The sequence below is a fragment of the Megalopta genalis genome, chromosome 19 (assembly GCF_051020955.1).
Source record: "Megalopta genalis isolate 19385.01 chromosome 19, iyMegGena1_principal, whole genome shotgun sequence".
Taxonomy (NCBI): Eukaryota; Metazoa; Arthropoda; class Insecta; order Hymenoptera; family Halictidae; genus Megalopta; species Megalopta genalis.
This window is the reverse complement of record NC_135031.1, coordinates 1,481,585-1,500,668: the sequence shown is the minus strand read 5'-3', so window position 1 is coordinate 1,500,668 and position 19,084 is coordinate 1,481,585. Positions and strand designations below refer to the sequence as shown.

The 19,084-nt window shown below is 36.2% G+C and overlaps 1 protein-coding gene across 1 annotated transcript in view; it reads right to left on the bottom strand.

Annotated features, from left to right (window-relative positions):
* The window catches only part of MESR6 (misexpression suppressor of ras 6), a 657,659-nt gene that overhangs the window by 192,392 nt on the left and 446,183 nt on the right, over positions 1 to 19,084 (bottom strand). The window contains exon 4 of the mRNA XM_076527384.1: positions 17,819 to 17,934. Coding sequence (XP_076383499.1) covers positions 17,819 to 17,934 — 116 coding nt within the window. The remainder of the gene's footprint in view (positions 1 to 17,818; positions 17,935 to 19,084) is intronic.

Genomic DNA, 19,084 nt, shown 5'->3' with positions numbered 1-19,084 from the left:
TTGAAGTAACTTTTTCCTTTGCGAAAATGCAATCCGCGGCTTTGTTTACGAGTTATTAACGAAAAACATTGGCCAATGAGAGGTGACGGTGCGAGAGAGAGAGTCCGCGAGAGAGTACGCAGCACGAGGCTTTGACAGATGGTCGGGACGGACTCGAGCCACGTTCGAAGTATTGAACAAATCACGAAGCGAGAACTTTCCGAATTTTTTTTTTACTACGTGACAGTGATATTTTGAAGAAAAACGCTGTTCACCTTTACTTTAGAATGTCTGTGCAGTTCATCATACATTGTACGAGGTCAATGCACTATCCTCCTGCACACATTTCCGTGCATGAAGTGGATTTACAACTAAATGGGTGAGTTTCTTGTTGATAATATTCTTCATATTTCTCTAACAAACATATCCCTTACATCCTTTAACACGATTATTATTTATTAAATTAGCTTTGCGAATCATTCGTTGAACTATGTTCGGACACGGAATTATTTAAATAAAATACCATTAACGTAAAATATCATTTACGTACTTTGTTAATCTTCACTGTACACCTTGCTTAAAAATTTCATATGTTACACACGAGGTGTCATGCACACTAGAAAATTAAAACGGCCGTCACGGTTAAATTACTTATCATTTCGGGTCCGAAAAATTAGTAAATATTCTTCAGACATTCTAAAGTAAAGGTGAACAGCGTTTTTCTTCAAAATATCACTGTCACGTAGTAAAAAAAAATCCGGAAAGTTCTCGCTTCGTGATTTGTTCAATACTTCGAACGTGGCTCGAGTCCGTCCCGACCATCTGTCAAAGCCTCGTGCTGCGTACTCTCTCGCGGACTCTCTCTCTCGCACCGTCACCTCTCATTGGCCAGTGTTTTTCGTTAATAACTCGTAAACAAAGCCGCGGATTGCATTTTCGCAAAGGAAAAAGTTACTTCAAATGACCTCAGCTACCCCTCATTTTCGGCTGTTAAAATAATTGTGGGACACCCTGTATAGTACATATAGGAACATGGATATTCATGTTCCCTCTTAATGATTTCGTGACGAAGATTTCATACATAATCTTCCAAATCGAAACAAAATTTGATTCGTTTGTCAGCAAAATCTAAGCATGAAAACGGAACGAAGACATGCGAAAATAGCAAAGATTTATTAGAAAAAAAACTGTCTCGTTCCATTAGGGAAATGATCAAGGACACAGAAGTGCTAATCAATACAGTTGGGAAAGAAATCGTAGTGCAAAGGGTTAATGATTTGAAAGTAGTACGTTTTTAAATACTCAAATGTTTTCACTATCTCGCATTAAGTCTTATTTTCGTCTGAAAATCAACGGTCTAGAATCAGACCGCGGATCTTTATGCAAAATAAAACTAATCTGCATAAATTGCAACAAAGACGAGTCAAATAACAATTTCTTTCTGTCCTTAATAATTTCAGCGAGTTCAAAATAATATCCAAATGTCCTTAAATACGTTCAACATTTTCATTGCTAAAAATTTCATCTACCCATTCGTATTATAAAATCCAGTGCAAAATCTGTTCAGCTGTCATATCTGTTTCAACTGTTGCAATTTCGACAGAACATATTGCATTTATAAGATATTAATATCAGCTGCTTACTTCATTAAAATAGCTTGCTTTGACATGGTTCGCAGCATTTTGCGAAGCATTGTAAATTATCAGATATTCGTTGCAGATTTGCCGGGGTAGGGCTAAGTGGAATTTCGCGCAAACTCATTAGCATTTTTCCTCGGCAGGCGAGTCATGTGAAATCGAGTGGAGAATTAATTGAGGTATTCGTGATATTTTCAATTTTCCGGGAGAGCAGCGTGTCAAGGATCACGGTGAATACTCGTCACGCCGAGGAAAGAAGTGAATCGTTTTCAACGACGGTCGCCGGCTTTAGAAAAATATCTAACCTAGATGTATTATGCTATACAATCTTTCACGGCGGTGTTGGCTGATCATTATGCAAATCAGTCGAGGCTGTTAGTTGATCGTCTCGCGGCGCGGTCCGCATCGTTTGCATAACTTTAATTATTTTGTTAGTGCCGTATCTATTATGGGACGCGGAAAGAATTTATGTGTAATAAAATTACAAAGACCGCTAGACCAAAGTATTCCGCCAACCAACATTCTTCACGAATTTCTACTACATATAATTACTCGTGCGTTACATCGGTCTTCAAATATTCAGGATTCAATTAACTTTTCGTCTGAACCCCGTCCGGCATTTCCAACGAATTCTTCAATTATATCGGCCGCCGGAATAATTTCAGAATATCGTAATATTTATTTTCATTTATTAACGTTGCTAGGTGATGAAAACAATTTCTATTCTTAATAGATATTTTTAATTTGTCAGTAATTGTGATATTTCAATTTTATAAATTAATTGAAAAATTCTGTTAAAATTGTCAAAATATTACAGAATACTTCTATTACATTTGTCGATGATAACGTTTTATTAATAACATTAAATACAATATTTCACGCATGATATTTTCACACATACTGATAACAATCTCTATCGCCACTCACTTTTCATTCATCGTACGATTATCGAATTATACGGATTTAATGAAAATAACCTATAATATTTAATATTAATTTAATGTCAATAGGAATAGCATTGCACGTTTAATGTTATTAAATTAATATTAAATTATTTAATTATATTCAAACTTTCGTCAATAAAATTAGTTAGATGCAAAGTTCGTATATTACAGTGATCGCACAATACATTGTCAATAGGAATACCATTGCACGTTTAACGTTAATGTATCGTGCGATCACTATAATATACGTACTTTGAATCTAACTAATTTTATTGACGAAAGTTTGAATATAAAATTAAGTAATTTCAACATAAAAAGCGGTGGAAGGTGCCTAGATCGACTTCCTCCGGTTCGATGCATCGCAAGATGGCCGCGGTCGTTGTCACGGTAAAAACTGCATCGGCTTCCCCCTTTTTTTTCACGACAACATGGACAAATTTTCGCCGACGGGGCGAGAGTATTAACACGGCGGTCTTGTACTCATTAAAAGGAGCAATTACACGCGTCCTCTATCGCGAGATTTTTATCGATGCCCAACCGCCGTTAATGTCTCGCTTTTTGATCGTGTTGGAGGCTCAGCCGTTGCATGACACCGATTAAATTAATAACACGTTTCAGCGGCTCGCTTCCGAGTTAAACAATTAAGGTCCCGTCGCGCGTATATCCAAGGCGGCCTGCACACAATTTACGCCTACGTACAATGTTGCACAAAAATACGAATACCGGGTGCACGATGAAACAGAAATCCCTACTGTTAGACAGTACGGAATCTACGGTAAGAAAATTATTTGAAAGCAAAGAATAACACAATTTTCGAAATTAGGCTTCTTTTTTGGGAAATCCAGTCTAAACATTTAATATCATGACTGCAGATTTGTATGCGAAATAAAAAGCGTTTGTATTAATTGCAATGCATGGAAACCAAATGCAAATTTTTTTCCATTAATAATTTTAATAAACTTAATGTGATATATTGACATTCTTAATTGTATATCGCCGAATATCATAATATAATATATCCGAATATCATAAAATAATATAATAAAATAATAATATCATATGTATCGCCGAATTATGTCCAATATTGTGACAATCGATTTATGGCAATTTTTCCTTCAATATCATCTGAAGGTCATCACGTATCAAATCGTTGAATTCGACTCGATGTCGCCTACGATACTATCAAGTTAAAATTACCTAGTCTCATTTAAAAATATAACAGTGACCATGTTTTTTTTATCGAAAATCAATTTGTTTTTAATTTGAACAGTTGCAATTTCTTGTCGATTAAGTATTAATTAACTTCGATAGGAAACATTTTTTTATCAGACCATCGGAAGCGGCTGAACAATTGTGAAGACTAGTTTGTGACTCACCCTATATATGTGTGTGATAATACGTATCATCATAGTATAATGTAATATATATATAATTGTTATTATTATTATTATATATATATTATATATATATTATAACATATATTATATTATATTATATAAGAAACAAAGGATGTTGATGCAATAATTTCAACTTACTAAAATTATAATTAATATATATATATATATATATATATATATATATATATATATATATATATATATATATATATATATATATAATTAATAATATAATCAATATATTAAATAATATATTAAATATATTAAATATATATTGCATCAACATCCTTTGATTCTTTCAATCATTTTTCTACCTTATGTTTCAACTATTCATATTTGCCGTAAAATGCCTAACATCCGCAATCAACTCGTGACCCCAGCATACCAGTCCAAATTGCGATTAGCATACTAGTCCAAATTGAGAGTGACATTCCCAGTGTACAATTTAAATTCGATTCATAAATTACGTTCGCGTTACCAACGGGAACCTCCAGTTTGCCAGAGATTAATAAACAAGCGGATCGCACATTGGTGCACAGGATAAATAGCGCGGCCTGTCCGCAACACCTCGAAACGGGCACCGAGGCCACAAAAAGCGTTCATCAACATAATAAACAGATTATACGTACGGTTATAGTGGGCACAAAATGGCACCTCGTTAACCGTAGAATCATTAGCGATCGCGGTCGCATGTTCGTGCAACAACAACGGACTCCCCGCGCGGTCCGTAGAAAAAGAAGGCCGCGTTTAATTCTTTGCGGCATCCTCGGAAACGATTATGAATACGTTTCGCGGCAGAAATAGAAGCTGGTAAGCAGACAAATTGAACGGGGAATGGGGAACGGAACACGCAACGCTCTCGAAGATGCTCTTGCGCGCGTGGGCGTCCGCAAACGTTCCGGACAGCGAAATCGGCGATGTGCAAATCAAGGGGAACACGGTGTTTAGAAATTCACGCGAGCAAACAGTCCTAGAATAAGACTAGGCCCCTTCTCTACATAATGTATTCAAATTGACACCTTTTCGAGAACCCGTAAACAGATTTAAATTCATAGCGACTGCGGCACGCCGCGCCGCGCCGCGCGTTTAACGTTCCTTTCGCAATATTTGCGTTCCACCAGCTAAACACGAACAACCTAACCGACAACCATGTTGGAATTCAAACAGAGAAAACGCTCTTCTTCTTAGAAAAATTAATACCTTCTGGATTTTGTACGCTCGATGTGTCGACCGACCGAACGAGCTAACGGAGATCTGATATTTTAGTGTTTTTGTCTTGGTCGATCTGTGATTTTGTTCGTGATAGGGTCAACAATCTCTGATTGCATGTATGTATATATCCATACGTCGATGGCACTGGATGACGATATTTTCAGTTGAATTGTGTGCAACTTTTGTTGCGTGGTTTATAGGAGAACCTTAACTTTCCGGTCCTTTAATCAGTTAGAGCTGTTTCTGATGAGTATACTCGTCACAACGCAAAATGTTAGCATTTCATGACGAGTTTATTCTTTGGTATTCTTTATATTAAATTATTTATTTTATAGCACAGTGTTGAATTTGAAGAAAATACAGTAAATTCTCCCTAATTAACGCTCAGATTGTGCACTTATCTTGTATGTACTGTATTACCTTGCGGCTCGTATATTCACTATACATATACTATTATATATGTATACCCATACATTATTCATTATATATACCTATATTCACTATAGTTATTTTATGTCAACAATTATAAAAACAGGCCGCAAGGCTCGAATAATCGCACCTTCTCTTCCCAAATTGTCCATTTTTGTGTACAATCTGAGTGTCAATTAGGGAGACTTTACTATATGAAGAAAATCAGACGTATACAGTATCATTACTAGGCTGTCAATTTTTATGTAAAATAAAAATCGTCTGTGATTAAATCGTCTATATATAATATATTATATTATATAATATATTATATATTATATATTAATATATTAATCACAGACGATTTTCATTTTACATAAAAATTGACAGTCTAGTAATGATACTGTATATTATATAATATATATATATATATTATATTAAATATATAATATATTATAATATATATAATAATAATATAATAATATATTTATTTATATATATATATATATATATATATATATATATTAACCCATATTAATTGTAATCTTATTTTACTTCTGTGTGAAAATGTCGCGGAGTTACTGGTTCGCTCGTGAAAGAACAAGTTCCAGAGTGCAAAGAGTTAAAGGACAGTATTTTCATTATTAGCGTTTCAATTACGACGAACGCGCGAGGCCAGCGTGCGATAGGTACTTTCCGTGGATCGGGTAAGGATCGATGAATCCTCGGCTGGCACACGCACGACCGATTATGGAGCCGTTGTTCACGGTAACGCGACCCCTTCTTCTCATTAGAAACTTGTAAAACTCTCGGGAGCGCGGCGCGGCGTGCGGTAATGCTAGAAAGGAGACGGAGCGATAGAGAGGAAAAAGAGGCGGAAGATGTTCGTGGAGAAGCGAAAAGAACGAGCCGAGGGAGACGAACTTGGAAACCAGTTCCTTGGGCGTTACTCGAACCGAGGAAGAACGATTTCTTTCCCACGTGGAAACGCCGAGCCGCGGATAAATATACCTGTAGCTCCAGCTCCTTTTATAGCTATGCGAGATTAGTCATTGGAAATTCACGGGTGCACGTGTGCCTTCTTATTTCATTCCGCCATCTTACATTGTGAACGCGGCCACCGTGCATCCCTCGCCGCCGCCAAACGCAGTTCAATTTACGTTTCAAGCATAAGTAGATACACAGAGCTATTTACATCCGAATTAATTCTATGCAATTTTAAAATTAACCTGTCACCAATTACTCAATAGTAATCAATCTTCTCAGTGATTCGTTCCATTTTCTGAACGTGCACTTTCACGTTTAATTATATTTAAGGCTACGATTAATGTACTTGATCAAAGCAGTGCATTTGCTGTAAAATTGAAATAAATTATAACAAGATGACACAAACATTCCAGTTGTGTCTCTTGAGATATTCTTGTTCTTTTTTTTTATAGATTCGGTAATATTATTTACAACATTTTCAATTTCATTATAATTTACACAGTGTAAATTCGTACGTATATTTACCAAAAGTGTGTCGGTAAATCTGAAAAAGAAACGAATAAGCAATATTTGGAATTTGTTAAAATATTGCAATTGTTTCGTTTTATTGGAGAAAATATATGTACTGGTATTTTCATATTTAAATAATTAAATTTCTTGTTTACAACTTTAGAAAGTGCACACATGAGGTGGCATTTGTCTCCAAATTACTAAATTAATAGAAATTAATGATATTAAGACCTAACGATATTTTGAACAATTTCAAGAATCATAACATATTCATTCGTAAGCAAACATGCAATTTTGAGTAACGTGATCTGACAACTTTTTTTAAACTTAATATTCCAAAACGGATAACGAATACAAATTTATTCGTACAAGAATTCATCTGTAATATGGTCGACTTTACTAAAAATGATAATTTATTAAATCAGTTTCTTCCATGTTAATTTTTAAAATTCACTTTTTCTCAAATGATGCATCGAAACGTTTGCTACTTTTGGATAGATTGATCATTGATGCATAAATAAATAATCTTTCTACATGTTATTTCTGTTGGAATCGTTCGCGTCCTCTTTGTAACATAGACAAGAAATAAACACACGTAAAATATCATTAACGAAGAAATGGTAGTTGAACTGATTCCTACAAATTTATTCGAATAAAGAAGAAAGAATTATTCGCATAAATAGATAAAATAATTTGTTGCGAACAATGGATAATTGTTTTTCGAATGAAATATTCGACGAAAAATAATTCATTCGTATAATTATTTTAGATAAATATTTACTCGGAACCATTCGAATATTGCCCAACTGTACTTGAAAAACATAGTCAAACTTAGCGATTAACAGACTCTAAATATAAGTCGGTCCTTTCACAATCTGGAATCGATTCCCAAACATCCCCGTTCCTAAACTTTTTTTCGTCGAACAAGTCTCGTGCCTGTAAATTGAAATTAAGCTCGACTTCGAATTTTTCAGAGTTCGATGAAGACGTGTGCCGTCGAGACGAGTGCGTTTCCTCGGTGGCAGCCATAACGGCGGAATGATCAAGAAGGCCGATGATGCTCCTCCGTTCGCAATTGTTGGTCCCGGTAAGGATGCGTCGTATTATTCCCTGGCCTCTCCGTGAACGAGAAGAGAAATGGCACGGCAATCATTACGGTTACCTCGATAAGATTCATAGCTCCGGCTATTTTCAGTCTCGTGTGAAAATTCCACGATCAGTTAGCGGCGCGGTTCGCGACCCCTTTGTAATTGCATACAAATTGTCGGACTATTTACGTTACTGCTCGTTTCGTTCGCATTTTATTGCGTTTCTTTTTATAGTCGGCGAACTTTTCCTTCGGCATTGTTTAACGACTTGTTCTTCGGTTCCGTAATAAATAGAGGCGAAAGGACTACGATATACACTTTTCTCACACGGAGGCCTCGTAAAAACGAAGGTTCGCAATCAACGGCTAGCGTAATCTGCATGCCCGTTTGCTAATTTTCATCGCGATCTTTATGGATACTTTCCTTTTAATCTCCCGATGCAGACGGAAACGCGTTTGTTGCCGAAGATCTGTTAACAGATGCATGACGGCGAGCTAACTGAGCTTAGCTGCACCATTAAATTTACTACTTTCGTATTAGTTTAATCGGCAACTGTCCTCTTTTTATGTCTTTTCCATTACTATACAAATTTCACTCACGTACGTTCGTTGTTCATTTATCTAACTGGGTATCTAATATTTACGGCCGAACTGCATTATGTTGGACCGTTGTGCCCATATTGCTCGGAATACACTTCAGTCAGTTAAAATTAGTTTTATTCGCTATTAAAATTGTGATTTTTATTCGAGGCATACAAATTTTCTATACGTGGTTTTCTTTTCAGGAAAATCATCTTTAAAATTAGGTTTGTTTAGCATGATATCGTATACTTGGTGTACAACGAACCTTTTGTAGTCTAATCATCACGCCTTCATTTTTTGAAATATTAATTTTAACTAATTAATTTGCACGGTCAGAAATTGTACGAAGACTTCATTCTTCAGTTCAATTTGACTGGAAGCGAATCTATATAAAAATCTTATTGGTTCTATTTCATTACAAGATACCGAGATGCAATTAATGCATTTTTGTGTCTCATCGACATGTCCCTCGTTTTCTTTTTGTATGCGTTGAATAGGATTCTCCAACACTTATGTTAACGACGTTGACTTCTTCATTGATGATTTTAATAAATTTAAAAATCAACTATATAATGTTATCAAAAGCTGGCATGTGTAGTCTTTTTTTCATTTTCATTTTTATTATTGTTCCATTATTATCATTATTGTTACAAATTTTGAATGGTTCTAGAAAAATTCAAAGGCCATCTCCTCCGTTTATGCTAAACCAATTAAACTAAATTAGGCTGAATAGAGTAAACATTCGAGGTTCACAAGAAATGATTTTATAAATTCTGTATCATCTTCTACAACATGATTACAGCTTACATAATTCTCTCACGATGGAATCAAACTTTATACTCAAAATAACAACGAAAAAAAACAACATTCATAACAAGATAGAGTAGATAAAATACAAAACACTGACAGTTTGCGAACTCACTTACATACACTAACTACTAACTAACTAACTGAACTACTATACAGAGCTCCTGTTGTGCTCCCAATGTAGTATCTTTTTATTTTCCCCACATAGATCCACGGTATAATTAGGAACATTTAGAGCAGCCGCTTGCATAGGTGGTCAGGTAGATACTCCGTGACTGCAGCAGGCAATTTGCCGGGCGCAATTAACGATTCATTCTAGAACGATCGCCGTAAAAAAGAACGGAGCAGGAAGGAGATTAGACGAAGCGACAGTAGTCGGACAAAGAATGGATCACGCCGAGTTCGTTAGCTCATCCTGTTCTCGCAGAAATGCAATTCGCCAGCTGACGATGCGCTTAACTGCAACAAAATGATCGTGATGCAGGCCGCGCGTAGAAACGCAGCGCAGCGGCGAGGAGCGAGGGGGAGAGGGGAGGGGTAGGGCTGAAAGGGGAAAAAGGAAACACCGTAGGAATAGGGGCAGGTAGCACGGTTCAGGATAGACGAAATAGATAGGGAATCGGAGGAAAGGTGAAAGGGAGGAGTTCGGAAAGGATAGCAGCGATCCTCTCGATTTTTTATTTCTAATTATCGCGTAATGACCCTGCACTACGAACCACGCGCATCCCGTGTGCAGACCTTATGTTTCGACGGAGTGCACGGCCCTTAGTTATGGGTTTGCGATAATTGCCAATTTCCATCGGACCCGTCTACTCTAGTTTCTCATAGGTTCTGCACGTGTTCCACGCGACTATGCACCCCTATGCTCCATTCACACGACTCACATCGCGAACTACATCAACAAAATTCAATTGCCGTGTCTATCGCTATGTAATTTATAGTTTTTTGTCAAAGCACGGCGATTGTTATGAATAATCATATATCAATTATTTTTATGCATGACATTATGAATTTTTATGCAATAGTAACATATGAATCATTTTTACGCATAATACAATTATACACTAATAATATATCAATAATTTGTATACGTAACGCAGTGATTAATTTGTACTCTTAATTTGTTTTTAATATTTGTTTTATATTAGGGGGACCGGAAAGTAATGTCGACTCTGCGCATATTTATCTGTTTGAATTTAATGTAAACAAGCGACATAACTTTCCGGACCCCCTAATACTTATTGGAACAGCAATAGGAATCACAAGATATATCGAGTTGAAGTCTATCAAAGTTAATATTTAAGCCTTTCTTACAACTCAATCGAATTCCATACAAGCTAAAGATTTGTAGATAACGAAACATGTAATTAAAAGTAATGGTAATCTTTCGGGTCAAATATTGATTCAAACAATGCATGAAATATAAAATAATGTCTACAATCGTTCATACTGTTTCCAGCATCTTTACCTATAGTCTTCGTAATAGTTCGAAGTCTCTTTCATAAATCGATTTATGTTAGAATATACATATTTTGCAACACGTTCAACTAGTTAGTTGTTGCAATCTCTTAGGAAAGCGTGTAAGTTACTGTAATTATACTGTACATGTTTGATTCTCTTCGTATTTCGTTTAAATACATTACTTTTATAAAATATCTGATTTATTTAAGAATATCAGCTGTTTTCGACGAGCACACTCGTCACGAAGCAATGACGAAAAAACATTTAACTGATTAAATGTTCCACGTTTACGTTTAACTAACATCGATAGATAAATTCAATCCCGGAACTCACAAAACGAACGGCAGACATGAAGGATAAATGCGTGCAAAATCGAGAGTTAATGTCACAAATTCAGCAACCGACTGCAGGATGCCACGAACGTTCGTTTATCAACGAATCGAAAAAGAGAAGTGAACGCGCACCGCCTCTAGAAGTTATTTAGCTTCAAGAGTAATTAGAGATTCGACACGGCCGCGATTCAATGATAAAATCTGCGTATCTGAATTACGATCATAAGATAAACGCTTATCGCAGATATTTTTTGATTTCACTGAATGAAAGCGATAGCGGATACGTGTTCTCTAATTGGGAACATGATATTTGATAAATTGAATTTATAGCGTGCAATCGAAACGACGTTGAATAAGAAATATAATGATCGTGAAAATTCGAATTACGTTAAAAATCTTCGCGAACGTAACAATTAAGATTTATAGTAATCGGTAAAACGTGGTTCTATCTCTCGCCTGTTTTCTCTCCAAGAGCTGCAGGTGTATTGTACAGGTGTATTGTACGCTGCGAATGACTATGCACTCTCCCTGTGATCTCTTCATAGCAAATTCCTGGGAGATCTACGATCGGCGTTGATGACTTTTTCACGGGATAACGCGTGGGCAACTAATATTCTGCTTTTTGTTCGGTGACTCATTTTTTGATGAGCAAGGGTTGCAACGATTAGCTCCGCTCAGAGTTATATTAGAATGACTCATTGTTCTCTGTCGAAGGCAATCTAACGGTTCGTCACAATAGATTTTATCTCTGGAAGATAAACGCGTTGAAATTAATTAGGTGCTCGGTTTGGAGAACGAAGATTGTCTAAAACAGTGAATATTGTACAGGCTGAATAAAATAATATTTTCGATCATAAAATACTTTTCTGTTAACGATATATTCATAGGAAAATATCATACATGCTGTTTAAGATATTAGGAGTTATACAAATTAAATTAAATGATATCGTCAATCAGAAAACGTTCTCTTTTGATATTTGATTTAACCAGTTAGCTGTTTTTGATGAGTATATTGGGCATAACACAAAATGATGTAATTTATTAAAAAAACAACTAACGTTAAGGAAGATGTAAAGTTTGATATACTTTATTAAATTATATACTTCATATAATTAACTATAAATTATTATTGTTTCATATATATACAGAGTATCCCAAAAAACGTCTCGCAATCCGGAAACAGGGGCTTCCTGATGTCATTTGAAGTAACTTTTTCCTTAGCGAAAATGCAATCCGTGGCTTCATTTACGAGTTATTAACGAAAAGCCGTGACCAATGAGAGGCGAGATCAACTGACGCGAGACAGTTGAGCCAATGAGCGGAATTGAGCTTCGTGCGCTCGCTAAGAAAAACGTTACTCAAACAATCTCAGGAACCCCCGGGAACTCACAGGATCTCGGATAGCGAGGCTTGGATCCACACTACTTGACTATGTAGTTTCTGACAATTAACTCTAATTTTCACATTATTTATTGAGATCTATAGAAAAGCTGTCTAAAAAGATTGCCTTAAAAAATACTTTGGTAAAAATTGGAAAATAAAATTGTAAATCACCCTGAACATAATCAGTTATATTTTTATGAAAAAAGTCCATTGTTCAAGTGATAATATTAATAGTGAGGGGTAGCTCTGAGGGTTAATAATCGTGCATTCTTCCGGGTGAAAATTGACCAATTGTCGAGCATTAAATTACATTGCTGTGAAAAGTGAGATGATAAACGAAAGGAAAGTTGACTTGACGTTTACAGTGAGAAGAAATAAAGTTCTAACGATCCATGGCTCGTGTACCGATTTTCCAAAGAAAATAGCAAGCGTGCACGGTGGAAACTCGTAAATGAAACGAGTGAAAACGTCGGAGGCGTCGACGTCCATCGTTAATTATCGATGATTATGCGTACGGTGGGCGAGTAATTGGGATTTATGTTGGGTATGATAATATACGAGTAACACGGTTCTGGAGGCGGCGAGAGAGTTTGACTTTAATGTGCCCATGGGTTTCATTTAATTGTTATTTACGCGGAACGATCACGCCATTCTCACGATCGAGCGCGCTGTGTGAGGTAGTAGACAAAGGGAACAGAAAAAAAAAGGAAAAGGGAAACGACCGAAGCGAAAGAACCGTAGAAAAAGAACGTGAAACGCGGAGACGCGATGGTCTGATTTACTGGACTAATTCGCGACAATTATCAACGCGAGAGGATAGTGCCTCGAATCACGCGAGCCCGTAAATCTTTCGTGGGCCGCGACAGCCAGCGAAGAAAGTTAATTAGTATCATAAAGATATGATTAATCACTGCTTTCGTTTTCAAATACTATCGAAAGAGTAATTTATTTCGCAGGTTTGACGACGAATACGCGAGTCTATGCGGATAATTGAAAATACGAACTAATCGCGTCAATAAATAATCCTTGTTACTGGAAAAGAAGCAGTCAATTTTCTTCCTTGTGAAGATTCTCAGTGATAACGTTAAATCTAGGTAATAGTTGTAGATCTGTCTGTGAAAAGGGTTATTGATACTTCATCGTTAAGGAGCAGATGAAATGAAAAAACTGGACGATGGATTTTTATGTACTAACGGCATTAATGTTATAAAATTAATGTCATAGTCTGAACGTTATTAAGATTGCAACGTTATTTTTGTATCGATATGCGAAAAATACAGGTTCATATTTCGTTCGAATGAGGTTGTAAAAGACCTATTGTCAAGCTTCTAGTAAATAATGTGTTAAAATATTGCGAATCTGATGCGATGTTGCACGGTCGGGGCACAAAAATGTTTCTACGAATTACGATTTTAACTAACAAGCTATCCCAGAATGACAAAATTCTATGTGACAAAAATATGCTTGATCGAAAAGCCAGTGACAAATATGCTGAACTGTTCGATCGTGCTGTCTCGACAAGGTTATCAGACATTACCGAGAGAGTTCGGCTACTATAACGTCTGCACCTTGGGCTTTTTTCCAGCCGGTCGAACGGAATGCCGGAAGTATCGGTGCTCGTATTCGCCGACGTAAAAGCCACGTGGATACCGAACAATCCGACGGCCAATAAAATCGGCGACAAGCCGTGAATTCGTGACACGACGCTCATAAAGGGATTTATGCGCGCGTTCGAGAGTAACGGCCGACGAGGTCGACGGTTACGACGAGGATGAACACGGTAACGGCGGATAGCCCTACTAAAACGGGCGTCCTAGCGAAAACTATGTTTCATCATTTTTAGGCAGGACGATTTCGATGCGCTGATAATCACTGACTAGTCAACGTAATCACGGGGAATCTGGCATTTATAAAATACGATCGTGGATATTAAGATCCCGGTCTCCGAGATATTTCACTGGATTTTATAGCGTTACCAGAGACAGAAAGCATTGCACTTTTTTCCGTGACGAAGACGCTTCAATCGTAATTTCTATCGTAACGGTTTTTTAATAGTGCATTAAATTTTAATCATCCAGAATTTCTTGTATACGCAAGAAAATAAACTGCAGTAATGTTATTCAATAATTTCTTTCTAAATTGTTATTTAACCCCTCAACGACGATATCCGTACGAAATTTGGACTTGTATTTTTCATACATCGGTGCGAAAATAACGTCATAGACTTAGTAACATTCACATTATGACGGTAATTTTAAAATGTTAACATAACATTATTATCATATAAATACGATAATAAAAAATGATATGGTATTATTTATTATTATATTGTACATAATGGCATATATTATAAGGAGACAACTGGTTTTCCTCACGTGACCCAGGCGTGGATGGGTTAAAAGGAAAGTATTAATACTTATAGGATAAATGTCGACATATTGACAACACCAATGTAACTTCTAAAATTACAAACCAATACAATTATTTACATAAGATCGGTACATATTTCTCTTTTATGCCGGTATTAAGTAAACGATGTCGAAAAGGCTTCCACGCATGATTTCGTGAAGGAGTTTTACGAGATTTATAATTTCCTTACGAGGACAATATTTGTGATACTTTTAACACAGATATGCTTATGCGCCGATAAGTACACTGCGAGTTTTATGAAAAATAGGAACAGAAAGTTTCTTCTTTCTTTAACACGAAAACTACCAAACTAGTCAAAATGACTCCGATTTTTTTCTTTTACAGCTACTGATTAATATCCGGATTGTTTCTATGAGAAATACTTTGATAAACTACGATGTTTAAATAAATCTAATCTTGTTATTGTTATAGTACGATATAAGTGAGTCGCATTTAGTTCTCATTTAGAGTTCGGTAATTCTAGTGCTAATATTTTTAATAGATTAAGATTAATACATAGACATTTCCAAATTCTTATAATCCTTTTACTATCTTAAATTGTGGCTACTTAATTTTGCATAAAAATTAATTAATAAATTAAATAAAATAAATTAATTAATAAATGCATAAAATTTGCAGTCTGATGATAAATTTCTAGTTGATAAATTATAAAAATCGATGTCAATGACTTAACATTTTCGTAGAAATAGATGCGAAGGGGATGTAAAGAGAAAAATATTCAAAGAACCAGTTTCCCTTGGATCCAGCTTTCAATTAGAAGCACTGGGAGCATTGGCGATTTACATCAGCGATGTAAATGTACAACTATTTCCTGTATTTTTACGAAAGCCGTGTTCACGTGTCCCAGAAAAGAGTGAGAGGGCGCTTTCAGTGTAAATCCCATCGCCTTCCGGACAAACAGCGTGCGAGACGCGGCTCTGAGAGATCGTAGAGAGATGGGATACTGAAAAGGTCGCGGGGAAAGGGACTACGGAACCAAGTAGTCGCCGAGGAGGCAGAGGAGAGAATCAATCGAGCCGATTGAAGATTGATTAGGCGGTTGCAGCGTCGTCCGAGATTTAGCATGCAATGCAATTTCTTTGCCGTCTGCCCTTTGTGCCCGGGGATCTTTGGCTTCCGGATGCTTCTGCATCAGCCTCGCTCCTATCCTCTCTCGATACTGGATCTCCAGTCGGCACAGAGAAAACGCCGGTTTCAATGGCGGTTTAGAAAATAGTCGAGGGATACTCGGAACGTCGGCGAACGATCAGACAAAAGCAGGAAAAAGCCATCGCTCAGGTTTAGCGCTTTTTATTCGAATTTATTTGATAGACTTCTGCGCCCCATGATTTTATCCTCCGAGTATTTCTACACCGAACCTAATGCGGAACGAACTTACGCTGAATACATTTCGTTTCAATAAAGGGTGCACCATCTAATATTTATTTATTCATTAATGCTTTACAGCAGATGATTTATGTAGCAGTAAAATATTATTATATAATATTATTAATTATTATTAATTATGTAGTAGTAATAATGGATATATATAATATATTCAATATTACTTATTATCATCATCATTATTATTATTATTATTATTATTATTATTATTATTATTATTGGATTTTAAATACTTATTGAACACTGTTTAAGGAAATTATAAATTATTCTAAGTCATTCTATACCGGGGTTACATAAGAAGGAACTAACACAAAGAGGAACGTGGTATTTGCCTTTAAAAAGCTTTGTTTCTAGTGTAATTTTTCTTTCTAAAATTGTTATAAAAAACACCGTTTAATATTTTTACAGTACTTTGTTCATATGATACCAGCTTTTGCGCATGTTCCTTGGAATACAAAATCTGACCTATGTTTTCCTTAATAATTGAAGAGCGTATCCTTAGAAATATGTGCATTTTGACAAAATTGTGTTTTAAAATATTCGGTTTAAAAGTTTTCCTTCGTCAAGAAAACCATAATACGAATACAATTAATTTTTTATTTCAATAGAATAAAAATGTTTATATTTTATTGAAGATTTTGGATTCAATAAAATGCTTTAATATATTGTATTAATTACTCTGCATTAGCATCGTAAGGTATTCTGCAATTTGAATTGAACGGTCTTTTTTGCAGAATTGTGTTTTGAGACATTCATTTTTACAGTTTTCTTTTATTAATAAAACCGCGATACCAATGCAATTAATTTCTCCTATTTTCTACCCAATTATTGTGATACAAGTTTGGCAATTGATTGACATATACAGTCGAATCTATAAATCCTAAAATTCCAGTAAAAGGAAGAAGAATATTTTCCAAGAAACGCGTGCATTCCGAAAAACCCTTTGATTGTTAGCAATGGGCTACAAGCGATAAAAACGTTGATACACTTTGTACTTTCCGAAAGGAAAAATGGGCGAAAGATTGCGCAGCATAACTCCTACTGGTGTACGATTTGACACGAAATGGCTCGTCCCCGTTCCCGTCGATTGACACCGAGCAAACATCGAACGCCAATAAAACTCGTTGAACGCGGCACAATCCAATTACGGATTTCAATTTTCTCTGTCAGACGAAACTCATTTTAATCCCGTTACCGGCGGTTTGATTTACGAGCGGCCGATGTAAATCACCCCGGTTCTCGAGTGTCTAATAAAACGTAGAAAATCATGCAAACTCACCGCGCTGACTTTTCGCCCTCGTAACCCTGTAGGCTTCGGTGTTCCTCCAAATAACCGAAGAGGTTCTCTAGTTCGGACAGCTGCTCGTTCCGAGCATCCGTCGCTTCTTTCAGAACCTGCAAACGAGAAACAACCAGTCGTGATCAATTAGGGTACACACCGTCGTGTATGGTACACTCCGCGACCTAGGCAAAACATATTTTCCTTATGTGATCGTTCGGAAAAGCATTGGATTCCTTTATGGGAACGTTCGGCAACTTCTCAGCTTTATTTCGGCGTATTATTTATCTTATTTAATATTGAAAAATGACAGAGGTGTACAATATTTTCTACTATTCCGATTACTTTCGACTACTTCTCGTATCTGAAAAAACGATATAATTAGACTGCGATACAGCTCACTCATTTTTCTCAGCAACGCAGGTTTTCACCTTTTCCTCGTACAATAATAAAATAAAATATTAAATTATTTCATGAGTATGTCGAGCAATTTTTTAACTTTACAACCATGTATTACATATTATTTAAAATTACAATGCAATAGAGTTACACAGCATTTCCTATCGTCATGTCTAAAAATGTCTCATCATTAGACAGAAACGTAGATTTTGAATTTTTCCTTATTAAATTTTGAATTTTTCCATATTAAATTCTCTTATGAGAATGTCAAGCAACTTTTTAAGTTTACTATCATATATTGTTTATTATTTAATATTCCAATATGGCAAGGTCGGAGAACATTTCCTATCGCCATATCTAGAAGTGCTTGATCACTGGACGACGACACAGATTTTTATATTTTCTTCGAACAATTATTAATTTAAAACATTAAATTCTCTTTGAAACTTTATCTTCGTACATTGAAATATTTTTACTGGCATCCGAGCGTGAATATTTGCACGCGCACTCGGTTTCTTAATTTGAATACATTTGGGAAACCTTTCGAAGTCTGAGCCAAAGGGCAGAGTGCACGGCCACGATAATTTTTCACAGTTGAAGTCTCTCCCCCGGCTGGGAATCGAAAGGAATGGATAAGTGGTTGTTACGGACGGAAACAAATCTGACGCGGAACGATTCCGAAATGGCGCGGTCTCGTTCGTAAATGGGGTCTGAATTTCTGGAATAAACGGGTGATTTCCACCGCAAGGTTTGCGCGAACAATGCAGTGTTTTCGCTGCTCGGAATCGCTTTCTTGCGCATCGAACGGTGAACACGTCGTTGAACACCGTCTTTCCCAGATCTCCATGGAAATCGGGCGACGGAAAT